Source organism: Porites lutea, chromosome 7, assembly GCF_958299795.1.
Source record: "Porites lutea chromosome 7, jaPorLute2.1, whole genome shotgun sequence".
Taxonomy (NCBI): domain Eukaryota; kingdom Metazoa; phylum Cnidaria; class Anthozoa; order Scleractinia; family Poritidae; genus Porites; species Porites lutea.
Genome location: NC_133207.1, coordinates 21552725 through 21567295, shown reverse-complemented (window position 1 = coordinate 21567295; position 14571 = coordinate 21552725). Strand labels below are relative to the sequence as shown.

Genomic DNA, 14571 nt, shown 5'->3' with positions numbered 1-14571 from the left:
AAAATTCTGTAACGGGAGACATTGTATAGTTAGTCCCATTATCTGCTGTGTTATTCTTCTCTGTACAGAGAAGAGAGGAGAACGAATCTCCAATTCATTTTATTTTGTAAGTTTGTGCTGAATATTTCGTAAAGCATGCCCTGAATTCTCCATGAAAAAAACTAACTGATTGAAGAAATAAAAATGTACAGAACGTTGGCTGAGATTCCAAAGAACACATGATAGCAATTTACATCACTGAGAAGAAACGTTAGAGTAAAAATACTTTTCTTGAGGTGATTATTTGATAAAGAAAAACATTGCATTCACTTTAAATTAGATTCATCCGCGGCGACCCAGATCGAGCAAGCTCAGAGCGACGTGATAATTACCGGCGAACTCAGTAGAATGTAGAGGCAGAGTGGAAGATCTGTGAGCAGTTATTCTGGCCCAAGCAGTTCCAGAAGCATTTGATTTCGCAGCCTTTCTTCTCTGGCAAATGTGGTAAGAGCAACTCCCTTCTGTTCGCTTTCTCTTATACCGACCATTTTGTCAATAGCCCTGAGATCTCAGCGTTAACTTGAGATCTTTACGCCAGAGCTGAATGTTGTAGCGGTAGCAATGGACTATTAGCGATAGCCAGCGATAGCGACTGTTATTGTTTAGCGATACTCCTAACTTTTTGGCGGTAGCCCCGAGATTTTGATTAGCGATAACAATTCATGAATTTGACGCACGTTTTTCGATAGTCCAGTGAGATATTAGCGATAGCAGTTCGATATTTTAGCGTGAAGAATTAAAATTTGCCTATTATTATATGTCATTCGATTACACGATTTACACAAAGGCGACCCTGCATGATTGCGTTTTCCTTTTCCTTTTTTTTTTTGCAGGTGTTTTTGGTAAGATCAGTCTGAAAGATGGCGAAGGTGCTGACTGAAACAAGGAACTTGTGAAGATGAGTTACCGTGACATTTAAGTTGTAAAAAAATGTTAAGTAAATATTAACTTTTAGAAGTGGCCTTTCCTGAGTTTGTAAAGTGGACAGGTGAAATTGGCACATTTTTATTTAGGTGCCATTTTAATATGTTACAGGCGAGGTTGAAGCAGTAGATGAGCGCGCAGCGCAACTCAGGGAGGGGGTAGGCAGGATAAACAGGAGGTTAAGTTTCTACCCTGACGTCAAAGTTGCGTTGACTTCTGTCTAGCCTTTTACTATATATTCGGCGCCTCTTTCATTCTGCGTGACTCCTGCTACCCGTCAATTCTACACCTTCAGTAGCATGAACCAGAGTAACTTTGGTTTGAATGACCTTGTAAATTTGCTGATCATGACGAACGTGATCAAATGGAAAATAGATATTTAAGCTAAGTCAAGTGTTCAAGATTAGTGTTCGGTTGGATAATGTTCTGTGGTTCACTACGACACTCACGATTTTTTCTAGTTTTTTTCTATACATTTCGTGTAGATACAAATAGTGATAACTTAAATCTTTTTCTCAGAAATATAAGACTAAGAGACTTTAGTTAGCAAACGTGCTTGAGGACAGTTGTGAAAAGATTGTCATTTATGTTCATTTTGATCTTTAATTTCATAGGAAATAGGTTTTTATAGACATTCACAGGCAATTAAGGTAATTTTTTTATATTCATTGTATTAATTTAATTACCTTTTTGAGTAATTTAGTATACATATTTTTATACTTTTAGGCATTTTAGTAATTATAGTATCCCCAATTAGCTACTAAGCATATTTAAGACACTATAATATGATAAAGGTTTGGTTATTGTTGTTGTTGTTGTTTTTTGCCCTAGATCATTTACTAATAGAATATTTTATTCGCAGTATTAATCAAGAAGACTTAGAAGCCTTTCCAGGCTTATTTAGAAGATCCTCTGATAAGCCTGAAAAACGCTGGCGATGTAGACATTACGTTTTCCCGTTTTTGTAAGAGGTGTTGATTAAGGGCGTGTTCCAATCCTCTGCCCCGTCTTGTCAATTTGGGAGAGCTAATTTTTTTTCAACGTAAGCTGACAGGATTGAATAGATGGGTGTTCACTAACAATGTAAGAGTAAGGCTTTATTCTGATCCTCAGAATGCAGGCAAATTCTAAACTATTTCCAGGTATGTCACTCGGGTTATCTTATAAATCGCCACTTGACAGCATCTTTGTGTAATTCTTTCGTTCATTCTATTAGACCAATACACCCTTTGAGTTATGTTATAGGGTAGAATAACACTGTCTTCCGAAGCTAAATAAAGTACTCATCAAGCAATTTCGTTGCCAGGGACAAGGTTACTTAGTGGTCTAACCGAAAGTTTATTTCATTATCAATCGAATCCAGTGTACAAAAGTTTAAAGCGTATTTAATTAAAATCGTTATCAAATTATACAGAAGAACTTCCACCAGTTGGATTCCCTTTCTATAATTGAGGGCGGTGGTATTGACGATTCTTGCTGAGCTCGGTCACACAATAATGTTGAACTTCATAACTAAATGTGAATTGTCCTGCCCGATTACAAGTTCAGTGATAAATAAAATAATGATAATTATAGTGGAGCTCTGGCGAGCGAAGCGCGCCTGCGAAGCACCATGGGTAAGTAAATCTACCCATCCCAGAAAATTTGGTAATCACGTGACCGTACACCGCCCGCTCGCTGCCTGTCCGTCCGCACCACAGGCATACCAATGTTTACTCTCACACTTTCTAGCTACTTTGGGAGCCCAAGAGAAAGCTGATTGCACATCAATGTTGTCATCAATTGACAACTGTCAAAACAGGGCATCCGCTGACCAGTATCACCTGACCGTATCGCGGGCTCAGGTGTCGACCCATCAAGGTCGAGTATGTTTTGAAGTTATTCGCTGACAATTTACTCGTTTTCAAATGATCACAGACTCATGTTTATTTTTTTTAGAATTCATATCAAATATGTTGTGTTTATGTCAATATGGCCACGATTTTGATTTCAAACTGACCTCAGACGCAAAAATTCAGCCAGTTTTTTTTTTAATACAGGTGGGGAAGACCTTTTCTAACCATGGTCACGTGTTGGTCACGCTCCACGTCCAATTTTTATGCTCTGATTGGTTAGAATTTGACAGGTGACTTCATGCGGAAAATTTATGCAGCATCTTGAAAGTTGTTTACTTTGACAGCTGAAGCTGACAGAGTTTTGAGTCAACTTGTGATGTTTTTAACTGTCTTTTTCTACTGGATGTACAAAATGAAATACAGCTGCTATGAAGAGTGTTCTCTTATACATGGCTGGTTTGTTTATTGGGTTTTTGGTTGAGAAATGCGTCGCTTGTCAAAGCCGATAATCCCGATTTCCTGATTTCGGATGGCATCGTTTTTGTTTTTCACCTTGCTGGATGCGTACGAGAATTAAAAAGGCTCAAGCGATCCTTGCCTTACTTGATAGCTTTCAGGAGCTGCATCTCGAAATATGGTAAGCCTGAGTAATTATTGTATTTATATCTAATTTCATGAAGTCCAGCGGCGAAGTTCATGAAGCTAGTTTATGCACGTTTGTATTAAGATTTGACTGAGACACTGATCTGACCTAGTATGAGGTTTGATATAAGCTTAAGCTTACAGAACTTTAAAAAGCCTTTAGTCGATATTAATTCACCGTAAATAGAAAGAATAAACTTTCCGAAGAATATTTAGTTATAATTTTGGCTGTAGAAAGAAAGCTTTGAGCGATTTTCTTAGCTTTTCTTGTCGTGAGTTCATCTTTGAAAACAGCAAACACGGGGTAACCGGCGGCTTAAAACATAAACTTAATCTTTAAGCTTACCAGTAAAGACTTAAGGATTCTTAGAGACACTTTAATACTCATTTGTTTTCGTGAATGAAAATTGTTGTCTCTGTAAATGTTCTACGGAATTATATTTCCTTATTGATTGTTGGTAGTCTCAAAAGAGTAATTTTCATTGCTTTGCCGTTTGTTTTCAGGCGTTCATAAACATCGCTTGCAGGAGTGCTCTAAATGCCGAGCGTATCAAACGCTTTTTAAGATTACACATCGTTATAAAACCATTAATAAAATTAGACTCAATAAATTCTTTATCACGTTGAAGCGAACCCTTTTAAAATTTCTTCGCAAATTTGGCGCTTGTCAAAAGTTAGAACCGGCTGGCCGTATAGGTGATTTTGGACATTTTTTGAACAGTTTCGCTATAATTAAAAGTCCACGCGTGCTTCGATGGTCCTGTGTATTGAATGAATGCAATTTGTCTTGAAAAATTGTGAAATACTGCATTTTGTACGAGGTCTGTGTGATAAAAACCGCGCCTCATAGTACTCTTTCTCCTCAGATGTGGTGTACAAAAAAAAATAAAAGAATATGGTTTGCACGCACCCAGATTTATTGGCAAGAATTTGTAAACTTGTCGTTCGCAAAAAATTCGGCCTGATTTGTTTTCCAAGAATTTGTTTTCCACGCCTTATCTACTGTGATCAAGAGCCATTATTGCTCTTAAATGTGACCGAAGACTATTTTTTGGGTGTACATGTAAGGCTTTATGAACTCGATACAAGATTTGTTTCACTCCAAAATCACTTAGCTTTTCCTTCAAAAGTCACATGAATGTGCCCTTAAGTTAACTGATTTGTGGAATACAAAATTATGGTTTGATTTAAGTTACAAATTTATCAATGGGAGCTTCGCTTTTAGCTGTGGCTAAATCTATTTATTAAAAAATATTCGCATAGGGTGTTTTTTTGTGGGAAAATCTAAATCCGGATTTCCGAATCCAAAAACGGATTTTGCATTTTTGGGGGGGCAAATCCAAAAGCGGATCATGAATCCATAAAATCCACATTCTCGTCGGATTCTTCGGATCAAATCCAAATCAGGATTTTTGAGATTCATAATCTGAGCGTTTTTTTGGGGGGGGAAGATTTGAAAAAAGTATTTTTGACAGAGCGGTTTTTCGAAAAAAAAAAAAAAAAAAATGGTACGCAACAGATACCGTACATGTATGACATTCTAACTGATCACCTATTTTGGTGGCGCCTTAGGGAAAGTTCATTTAATATGACAAGGGGGGGGGATGAAGATATTGAGGGGGGGCTCCGAAAATTTTTAGACACCCGAAGGGGGGGCTCTGAAAAAATTGTTGCGCTAGGAGGGGGGCTCCGAAAATTTGTATACTTCAAAACCAACACATGACATCATCATACAGATCGGATGGTTTTCAACTCAACAATTTAATGACCTGTGCAACTCAGCTATATCACGTGGTTTACAGATATAACAAATGTAGTCTCAGTAATTATTACACTCTTGTTCATCCAAAAATGCTTTAGAAAATTGTATCACAACTGTATCTCAAGTTTGTCATAGTATAAACCATTGAAGACAATAACGGTAAATATATTTAATACAGTCTAGCGATCTTTTTTCAGGGGGGCAAAGGAATTGAAGGAGGAGGGGGGGGGGCTCTGAAATTTTTTCGACTACCAAGGAGGGGGCTCCTAAAAAATTGAACCGCTAGCGAGGGGGACTGCTAAAATTTCAAGCTTCGAGTTTCAATATCTTCATCCCCCCCCCTTGTCATATTAAATGAACTTTCCCTTATTAAAGGAGCTGTGTCACGAAATTGAGCCAAATTAAGAAATTACAAAATGCCCGTTAAATTAAGAGAAACATAAAAATAACCGCTTAAAACTTTAAAGGAAGGTTAAAATAACATAACAGAAACAACAGATGTCGCCGATGGGCGGATGGACAAAACTGAAGAAGATTGAAACTGATTGAAATTAGGATTTTTGAAAACTGTTCAGCCTAACAGTTTTTCAAAGTTGATCCCTGCTGCTTGCAACTTTAAGAATAATGCTCAGGAGACATATTTGTTCGTCTCGGGTCTCTGATTTTGCCATTTACATGTAATTTCTTTGTAATTTCTAAGTTCCATAGCGAGCGAAGGCGCGTAATTGGCAAAATTAAACAAAATGAACTGGACTGCAGTGCCGCCACCCCTTTAATTTTAAGCCATTAGCTACATACCATTCCATGTTTGTCATCTATTCAAATTATTGGTAGACTGTTTTTAAACCCTTACTTGTCATGTTTTTGGTACGTATATCAGTGTCTGCTGACGCCAGTTTATTTTCCAAGTATTTAAAAAAAAATCATCGGCTTTAGTTTTAAATTCGTATAACTTTACTATCCCAAGGAGTGTATTCTATTCGAGAAACATTCATGTGTCTCAAACCGAAATATATACATTTCGTATATTCATTTGTAGCTTATGTTGCTTTTTCTTCTTGTCTTCACCGTGAGGATCAGTTTGTTATTGTTGTTACGTTTTTGTTGTTGTTTTCTTTTTTCACGAGGAGCACGGTGATATGCCATTGTTCATGGTAAATGATCCTTTTTCTGATCTTCCTTTTTGCTTAGTAGTGAAGAATCCGTATAATCTGAGATCGCAAATCCGTTTTGAATTCTCCCTAAAAACGGAACCCATAGTGAGTAGGCTAGAAACAAATGCTGCGTTTCTCGTGGGAACTTAAAACCTCCCACCCTCTGCCTCCCATATAATTGTTCTAACGATTCATTCCTGTTGGTCTCTACACACCTAAAGCCCATTTCATCTCATTATTCATATTATTGTCCATTCCTCAGCCTGGATTGGAGCACTAGCAGTGGGTTTGTCCTACTTTGCCGCACCTGCAGTGGGACGCATGTCAGATTGCTTTGGTTGTCGTGTTACGACCATATGTGGGAGGCTCTTATGCGCACTAAGTTTGTTTGCAACCTCATTTGCCAAGTCAATCAGTCACGTGTTCTTGTCGTACGGCTTACTCTTCGGTCTTGGCGCGGCCTGGGATTTTCGCTTTTGGACCCATTGCTCAAGAACTATTAGGAGTTTTGGGTTTACAGAATACATACCATGTTTTAGCCGGTTTTGCACTGTTTGTTTGCGTCTTGGCCGTCTCATTCCCTTCTACAACTGAGGAAACAGAAGAAAAATATGATAAATGTATTAACAAACATGTGCATAAGGATCAAGGGGCTTACAGTGAGAAAAAACTTAAAACATGTTTTCAACGAAGAAAAATTTTTGACTGTTCACCTTGGAGGACGCCCACATTTGGAGTTGTGACAATAGGTTATGCTGCTGTCTGCCTCGGAGATTATGTGCCTCTAATACATTTGGTAAGTACATATTGCTGTCTTGTTTCTAGATGTGCCAAAAACCTCATAATGCTTAAGGCTGATTATGGGACATTGTGCCTCTACACATATTCCATTCGACCAGTTGTCTGTTGAGTAATAATGCGTCAAGCAAGTGCGTTCAAGACCTACATGTACTAGCTTCTATCTTAAACACAGAAGCTTGGGCGTAGGCCTACTGCTATAAAAATTAGCAACCTATGGATGCAATATCTATATATAAAGTCTGGAGTTATCGTTCATTGTACTTTCAGACTCCTAACTTGGCTAGCCTGATTCCGCCTTTTTGGAAAAGGATTTAAACTTTTGTAATGTGATTTGATTTGGGGTTGCAAACCTGTATGTTCCCTCCTACAGTTCCTTTCTTAGCATTTGACAAGAAGCTCAGAGTAGTACAATCGACTGTAGCTTAGTTACATGCTTTGCTGAAAACTAGGAATATATTGCAAAAGAAAATAGAGCTATTAAGATGACATTTTCTTCATGTATCCTTTTTTAAATATATATTTTTTGCCTTGAAGGTGAAACACTGCAGAGAACTGGGTATCGGTGGTGATAGTGCAGCCAGACTCCTCATGTTTTTTGGTATAGCCTCGTTTTCAGCTCGGCTTCTTATTGGTAGATTAGGCGACTGCAAATGCGTCAGCTCCTTACACCTGATACAAGTGGGTTCCCTTGGTGTAGCTATCACCATTTTGCTTCTGCCTTTGGCGCGAGCTTATACGGCTTTTGTGGTCTTTTCAATCGTTGATGGATTTCTTGATGGTTTAATGGGATCCCATTTTAATCTCGTTCTTCTGACCACTGTAAGTCCACAGTTAAGAGCGACTGCCTTTGGTTACGCCAACTGCCTTGCATCAGTAACTCTGACGATTGGACCTTCTATTGCAGGTCAGTACTAAATAATCTCCCACTTAGGCGTTTTTAGGGGAGGTCGTCTTTCATCCCTCCCCATACTAATGTGGGGAGGGGATGAAAAAGACCGGCTCCCCAAAAAACGCCTGCGTGGGAGGCTAAGTATTAGAGGGATTGTGTTATCTCGGCGGGACACCCCACCTATCATGTTAGTACGATTAAATTGTGAAATGAGAGATTTTATGGACGGGCTAGTTACCCGGACTAAGCGGGATACCTCACCAACTGGAGAACACCCTACCCCCATGCATACGGGTCCTAAACAGTCAATAGACTTTTTTAGCTTGTATGTTTTGATTTTTCCCATTACAGGTCATGTGATGATACTCTAGAGAACTGTTTCTTTAAAACTATTCCTTATTCACGTGCACATCTAAGCATTATGAAGAGACAAAGAGTCAAGTTTCCCTGGGACCCCTATTAGACACACAAAACATACAAGCTACAGAGGTTTACTGCAAACAAACTTCCAGGATGCTCCAAGAAAACCGTTATGAGATTTTAAAACCGAGGCAAAAGAAATCAACAGATACATTATTTGATATGTATGTCATAATTATGTGTTTTCATTTTTAAAAATAACGTTTGCTTGTATGCACACATGTGGTTGAATATAACCTAATTATTTTTCTCACACTATTATTCACTTTAACTTTTCTATTTTATTCATTGTTATCATTACTTTAGTGTATTGCTAAATTTTCTTTTTTTGTTTATTCGATTGAATCAGTTGTCAATGGTATTTGATTTTGGCGTGTATTATTGTTTAGTGATGTAGTACATTGTCTACAAAATAGTAAACTTGTGAGGACTTTGAAAAACTAAGAAGCTGAGCTGTTTTTTTTTTTTAAATTTCCAATGACTTCACGTCAATAGTACGTATTATAACCTTTCTCAATTTTACAGATATTTCTACGCTTTTTTTGTCTTCAATGACACTTTATAGGTATTCTAGCGGACAAATTAAACTCCTACATTCCAGCGTTTTTTCTGGCGGGAAGTGAAGTGCTTCTTGGTTCATGTATTACCTTCCTTTTATGTTTCGCTGAACTGGAACCAAAGCAACGGACAGATATCACAGAACAACAGAACGATGACGAAACACTTCAGCAAATAATGTGTAAAAAGACAGAGCTACATGAAGACAAAGGAGCATTGCTTTTGAAAGTTGGAGAGTTAGATGAGGAGCTTCAATATCCTCTTCCAAACGCTTTTATAGAAGAAGAAACATTTTCCTACAAGTGTACAAGTGTTTAAGTAAGTGTTTCTTTTTTCTTTTTGCAGTCTTCTTCAGTCCTTTAGCTTTGCTAGATGATTTGAATCATCAAAAGTGTTGCACCCGCTTAACACGGTGCAAAGCTGCTCGTCCGAAAAGACATACCTTTTGGTTAACTATATCTTTTGCTTACCCAGCCTTTATGAGTAGAGTTGTCAGCAAAGACCAAAATTGCTGGAAAAGTTTGGTTTTTAAGTCATTGTCTCCCCGTATCGCCGTGCGTTTGTCCGCGCCACAAGCAAACTAGTGTGACATGCTCACTGTACATTTCCCTGAGCTTTACAAAATGGTTACCGTGGTGCCATGAGGAGTCGCATGGCCATTGACTTTGTCATACTCCTTTGAAACTCCTTTTATTACTGTTTATCGATTGATTAATTGTTTAATGCCCCTTTGTAGGCCTGGTTTAAAAAGAAGCAAGCAAAATATCGCCAGCAGAAGAAATAGCAACTCGAAGCTGGAATAAAGTGGATGAAAACAGAAGAGACTTATATTACTGAACGTCATCACCTTCAGGGGACCAACTTAAAGATAAACCGTCCATGAAAACAACGACACAACAATTTGTTAACCATTGCAGCTACAAAGAGATTCTAATGATGTGTCACTACCCGGATCTGGGTAGTGCTTCTGATTGGCTCAAACAAATTTCCCTCGCGGCAAAACAAATCAGAACTGGGTAGCGACACGTCATTAGACTAAATATGGAATTTCTACGCTCGTTCTCGAAATCATTGCGCAGGGAAACTAGTGATGGTGTCGCGAAATGTCGGCTGTTCCCTCAAGCTAGAAGATGATTGGCATCATCCATTAAATTTTTGGGCAAGAACAAATTATTCAATACGTAGTAATTACCTTTTTAAAAAATTATAAAAATTTTGAGAACTCCACGACCATTTTTTCAGGGGCGTAACCACCTGAATTCCATTGCGAACCCACGTTCTAGAAAAATGTTAAGAATGAATTAAAAAAAAAAAAGCAATTTATATTATTCATAATAAAAAAGCAAAGTAATTTTAAACCTTGGATTCTAATGCTTGAATGCCTAAATTTTGAATTCCAATTTTTGGAACTATTTCAAAAGATAGACCACCCAGCGTACATTGTAAATGTATTCAAAAATTTGATGTCAAACGATGTCTGCCACCTAGGTTTCTTTAACAGATACAACTTCAGAAATGTCAGGTGGCGTAATTTAATGAATGGAATTAAAACTGATAAGTAAAGAAATCTTAAAATCAATGCAGTAGCCGTCGGGTAACCAATGAAGGGCTGTTAACTATGGTTTACAAACTGAAAATTTAAATTTATGGCTTACGGGTTCCAAATATTTGAATTCAGGGCCTATATATTAGGCTTTCCAAGAAAATAAATTCTAGGGTTAGGCTTTCCAAAAATTTGAAATCAGGTCAGTGTCGAACTTAAGGACAATTGATTTCAGGATTTAGGCTTTCCAAACATTTGAATTCAGGTTTTAGATGTACCAAACCTTTGATTTCTGGGTTTAGGCGTTGCAAACATTTGAATTAAAGTTTTTGCGTTATAAACATTTGAAATCAGGGTGTAGGCATTCCAAACATTTAGAATCAGGGTTTAAGTGTTCCAATAATTTGAATTCATGGGTTAGGGGTACCAAAGATTTGAATTCAGGTTTTAGGAGTTCCGAATATTTGAATTCAGGATATAGGTGTTGCAGACAGTTAAATACGACGAGTGGGCGGTCAAAACAACTATAATAATTTCAGTCTTTAGGCTTTCCAACCTTTTTAAGCAAGGTTAACGCGTTCCAAACACGAGATTAAAGGCTTAGGCGTCTCAAACTATGGGATTCACGGTTTAGGCGTTCCTTACATATTGTAATTCAAGGTTCAGGGGTCCCAAACATTGCAATTTTGGTTTGAGAGTTTGCAACCTTATATGTGCTCCAAATATTGGAGTTCATAGTAGCGACGAAATGGCTGGTAGGTGAAAAAAAACAGCTTGTGTCAAACAAATATGTCTCCTGGGTGTCATATGGAAGGTTTCTAATAGAGCGCTCTATAGATTAAAAGATTTAATACTTTAACTGTCCTGTGTAAGTTTTCTGTCTGTTTGTTTGTTTGTTTGTTTTAAAGCCATTGTGGATACGTGTGCGTATAGATGTCCAGTTACCTTACTATGTTATGTTCAAAAAATAAAATAAATAAAAGAGTTACTGATTTTTCATGCACTAAGGGTAAAGATAATTTAAATTGCAATTTTCAGTAACTTTTGTAAATTGTAATTTTGCTACTTTTTTTTTCTAGTTTTCTACAATTTTTGTCATTTTTCCTTTGTATGTAAATATGAAATAAAGTGTTGTTGAAAAAAAAAAAAAAGGTTTATAATAGAAAAACATTGTCTGGTGAAACATTTTGCTTTCTTGAAAAACGTTTGCTATTAAATATTTAGATTTGGTGCTTCGAGTAACTTAAAATTGTATTTCTACAAGCTGCTGATTGCGTGGCCCACAACCAGACTTTCTTTTTTCCTGTAATTTGATTAATATTGTGGTCAAGATAAGGTATTTGTCATTGAATTATTTTATTGTCAATGATTTTAGATTTTTAGAACCAGAATTTGTTCTACGATAATGTATGTAAAGCGCAGATGGAACTCTTTTTAAATCAATATCAGCGCAATATAAGCTAATAAATATTAATATACGCCTTATATACCATACGAATGTGGACCGAAATGACAATGTAATACAATTTTTTTTAAGCTAGATTATCAATTATATTATATAAACAAATTCACTCCACGAATACTAGTTCATGTCTACTCTACTCCAACGATCTAGTGCCAACTTACACTGCCATAGCCATTAAGTGAGCTTAATTAATCTATTTTATATCTAGTAACCTTTGAAGACTAAATTGCCTAATCGTACCCATACCATAAATGAGGTCTCATTCAGTTCATTAAAAGAAATTAAAAATTTCTGTTAATCCATTTACACTTTGCTAGATTCGGGACCTGTTGTGGTTATGTAAAAAGGATTTGGAATTTACACAAGTAAGGATTAAGTTAAGAAATAAGAAGCTGTATAAACATATCTTTTTAAATATTAAGACATAAGCCCTTCTAGTACTTTAGGAGCATGAAGACTGTTCAGCTTATGAGTAATTTTGCATTCTTGGGTGTCTTCATTTCAACTGGTAAGTCTTCAAAAAAGTTAATGGCGAAATCTTTAATCCGTATCAGCACCGAACAATTCATGGTTGATCCATAAACGTCATCACGGAGGATCGGAGGGTTGGTGAATTCAACAAGGAAAAATGCTAGCCAGTTACCTAATTATTTGAAGTTCCCGGAACATAATGCTCCCAGTCTTATAATATTAAGCCAGTTGTCGTCTGTACAGAAACTATAAATTATCGATCAAGTTTTTCCCGCTGTATAGAACCATGCGTGCGAGCCATAAATCGAGGGCCGGGGAAACGAATAATAAGATGTTTTTTTATGGTTTTCTTTCCGAAGAACATAAATAGGCGCCTGAAAACTTTACCTTTTAGGTAGCTAAGTACGCGAGTGTCAGCGGCACTGAAAAACTACGCCCGAAAGGAACCTCTGCTCGCAAGGTATATATTGAAGCCCGTGCAACTAGTTCACAGAACGAAAATCGACCAGTCAAAGAAAAACCACATATTGATCTGTTAGGATCCACGTTGTATTAAAAAAAATTCTTTTCTCCATATACATATAGCATTGAGCCTTGAATGCAACAAATGCTTCAGCAAAGTATCTTGGGTAGACTGCGAGGATAAGCAATTCACCTGCCCGACTGACAAGGCCGATCGCTGTGTTACATCATATAGTCAAAAATGGTGACGAACAAACATTTTCCAAGTACCTCGGCGCCAGCGAATGCAAGGGTTACTTGTTGTAGAGGCGAACTTTGTAACTCGGGTTTTGCAGCTGCCAAGATCAGCGGTGTCGTGATGTTGACATGCGTATTAACGTTACTGGTGTTTTCAAATTTCTGACTGATTTCACTGTGTACCACTGGGTATTTTAAAAATGTAACTGATATTCTCTTATTTGTAGATAAAAATGTTGGATTATTCAGTCATAGTTGTAAAGAAAAATATTTCAGCTTTTTGACGAATATTATTTGCAAAAAGTATTACAAGAAGAGTGCAATTTAAGGTAACAAACAATCTTGTTCATTTCCCTTTTCCCGATTCACATGCCCAATACAGTCGACTCCCGATAACTCGAACCTCATGCTAACTCGAACCAAAATCGATTTCCCCTGGATTTCCTTCATACATTTACTATGATTTTACCCTCGGTAACTCGAACCCTCGATAACTCGAACCTCCCGCTACCTTTTTGTTTCCCTTCAGCAAATCATTTCTGTATAAATTTACTCTCGATAACTCAAACCATGCTCTAAGAGCCAGATAAGTCGAGAACGAAGTGTTCTGCAGTCCGAAACATTGAAATTCTTTTAACAACCATGTATTTTACTTTTTTGACACAGTCCAGCGTCCAGTACTCTGTATTTTATATTTTTATATCAAGCGTAATGAAATGTGATGTTACTTGCATTCATTTCCTTATTTCCGTTCATTTGCTTCGATCTCCCAATAACTCGAATTCCCCTAACTCGAACTTTTTCTGATTTGTAAATTGTAAATTGTAATTCAGTTATTCATTCAAAATATTTCCCAAATTCTGATTGGCTAAAAGCACACGCATAATTCACCATAAACACTTACTGATGACCAAATTTGGAAGAATTTTGTGTTTAACGAGAAATGACGTCAAAAATGCAGCCTTCTACGGGTTAATGCACCGTTAACCGAGAAGACCTGGGGACGAGGTTGAGTTGTTTTCGTTGGAAAACTAAAATGGTGGACACTTCACTCGTTTCAAGAGTAAGAACTACAGCTGGAACTAGGCGTGCGAAATAATGGCTAAAAAAATAGCAAAAACATCAAGAAGACAACTGGGAGGGCGACATCTGCTATTTGGAGAATATTTGCGGAGCTGGACAAATCTAAACGTACACTATCGAAGATAAACTTAACATCGACGCAGGTAAGCATGTTTTAGCTATGTTTTTAAACTAGGAATTATTTTTAATGAATAATAAAGCAATTAGTGAATTCGGCTTTCGTAGGATATGAAGAATTAAGCAGATCTCGCAGGGTGTTATCCACTTCGGCCTTCGGCCCCTGTGG

At 37.2% G+C, this 14571-nt stretch overlaps 2 protein-coding genes across 2 annotated transcripts in view; both read left to right on the top strand.

The window, feature by feature from the left end:
• Positions 1 to 935, top strand: part of LOC140943440 (uncharacterized) — a 38645-nt gene extending 37710 nt beyond the window's left edge. Inside the window, exon 2 of the mRNA XM_073392525.1 lies at positions 873 to 935. Coding sequence (XP_073248626.1) covers positions 873 to 919 — 47 coding nt within the window. The 3' untranslated portion in view covers positions 920 to 935. The remainder of the gene's footprint in view (positions 1 to 872) is intronic.
• A 1142-nt stretch (positions 936 to 2077) lies between these two features.
• On the top strand, positions 2078 to 10246 carry LOC140944600 (monocarboxylate transporter 10-like). The gene is made up of 6 exons (XM_073393720.1): positions 2078 to 2105; positions 6619 to 6714; positions 6896 to 7152; positions 7692 to 8061; positions 9032 to 9342; positions 9761 to 10246. The coding sequence occupies exons 1-5, from the start codon at positions 2078 to 2080 to the stop codon at positions 9340 to 9342; spliced, it is 1062 nt and encodes a 353-aa protein (XP_073249821.1). The 3' UTR covers positions 9761 to 10246.
• The last annotated feature ends 4325 nt before the right edge of the window (positions 10247 to 14571 follow it).

Coding starts and splice junctions, on each gene's coding strand:
- LOC140944600 (XM_073393720.1), top strand. CDS start 2,078: ATGCAGGCAAATTCTAAACTATTTCCAG. Junction 2,106..6,618: donor AAATTCTAAACTATTTCCAG/GTATGTCACTCG, acceptor TCCATTCCTCAG/CCTGGATTGGAGCACTAGCA. Junction 8,062..9,031: donor GATTGGACCTTCTATTGCAG/GTCAGTACTAAA, acceptor GACACTTTATAG/GTATTCTAGCGGACAAATTA.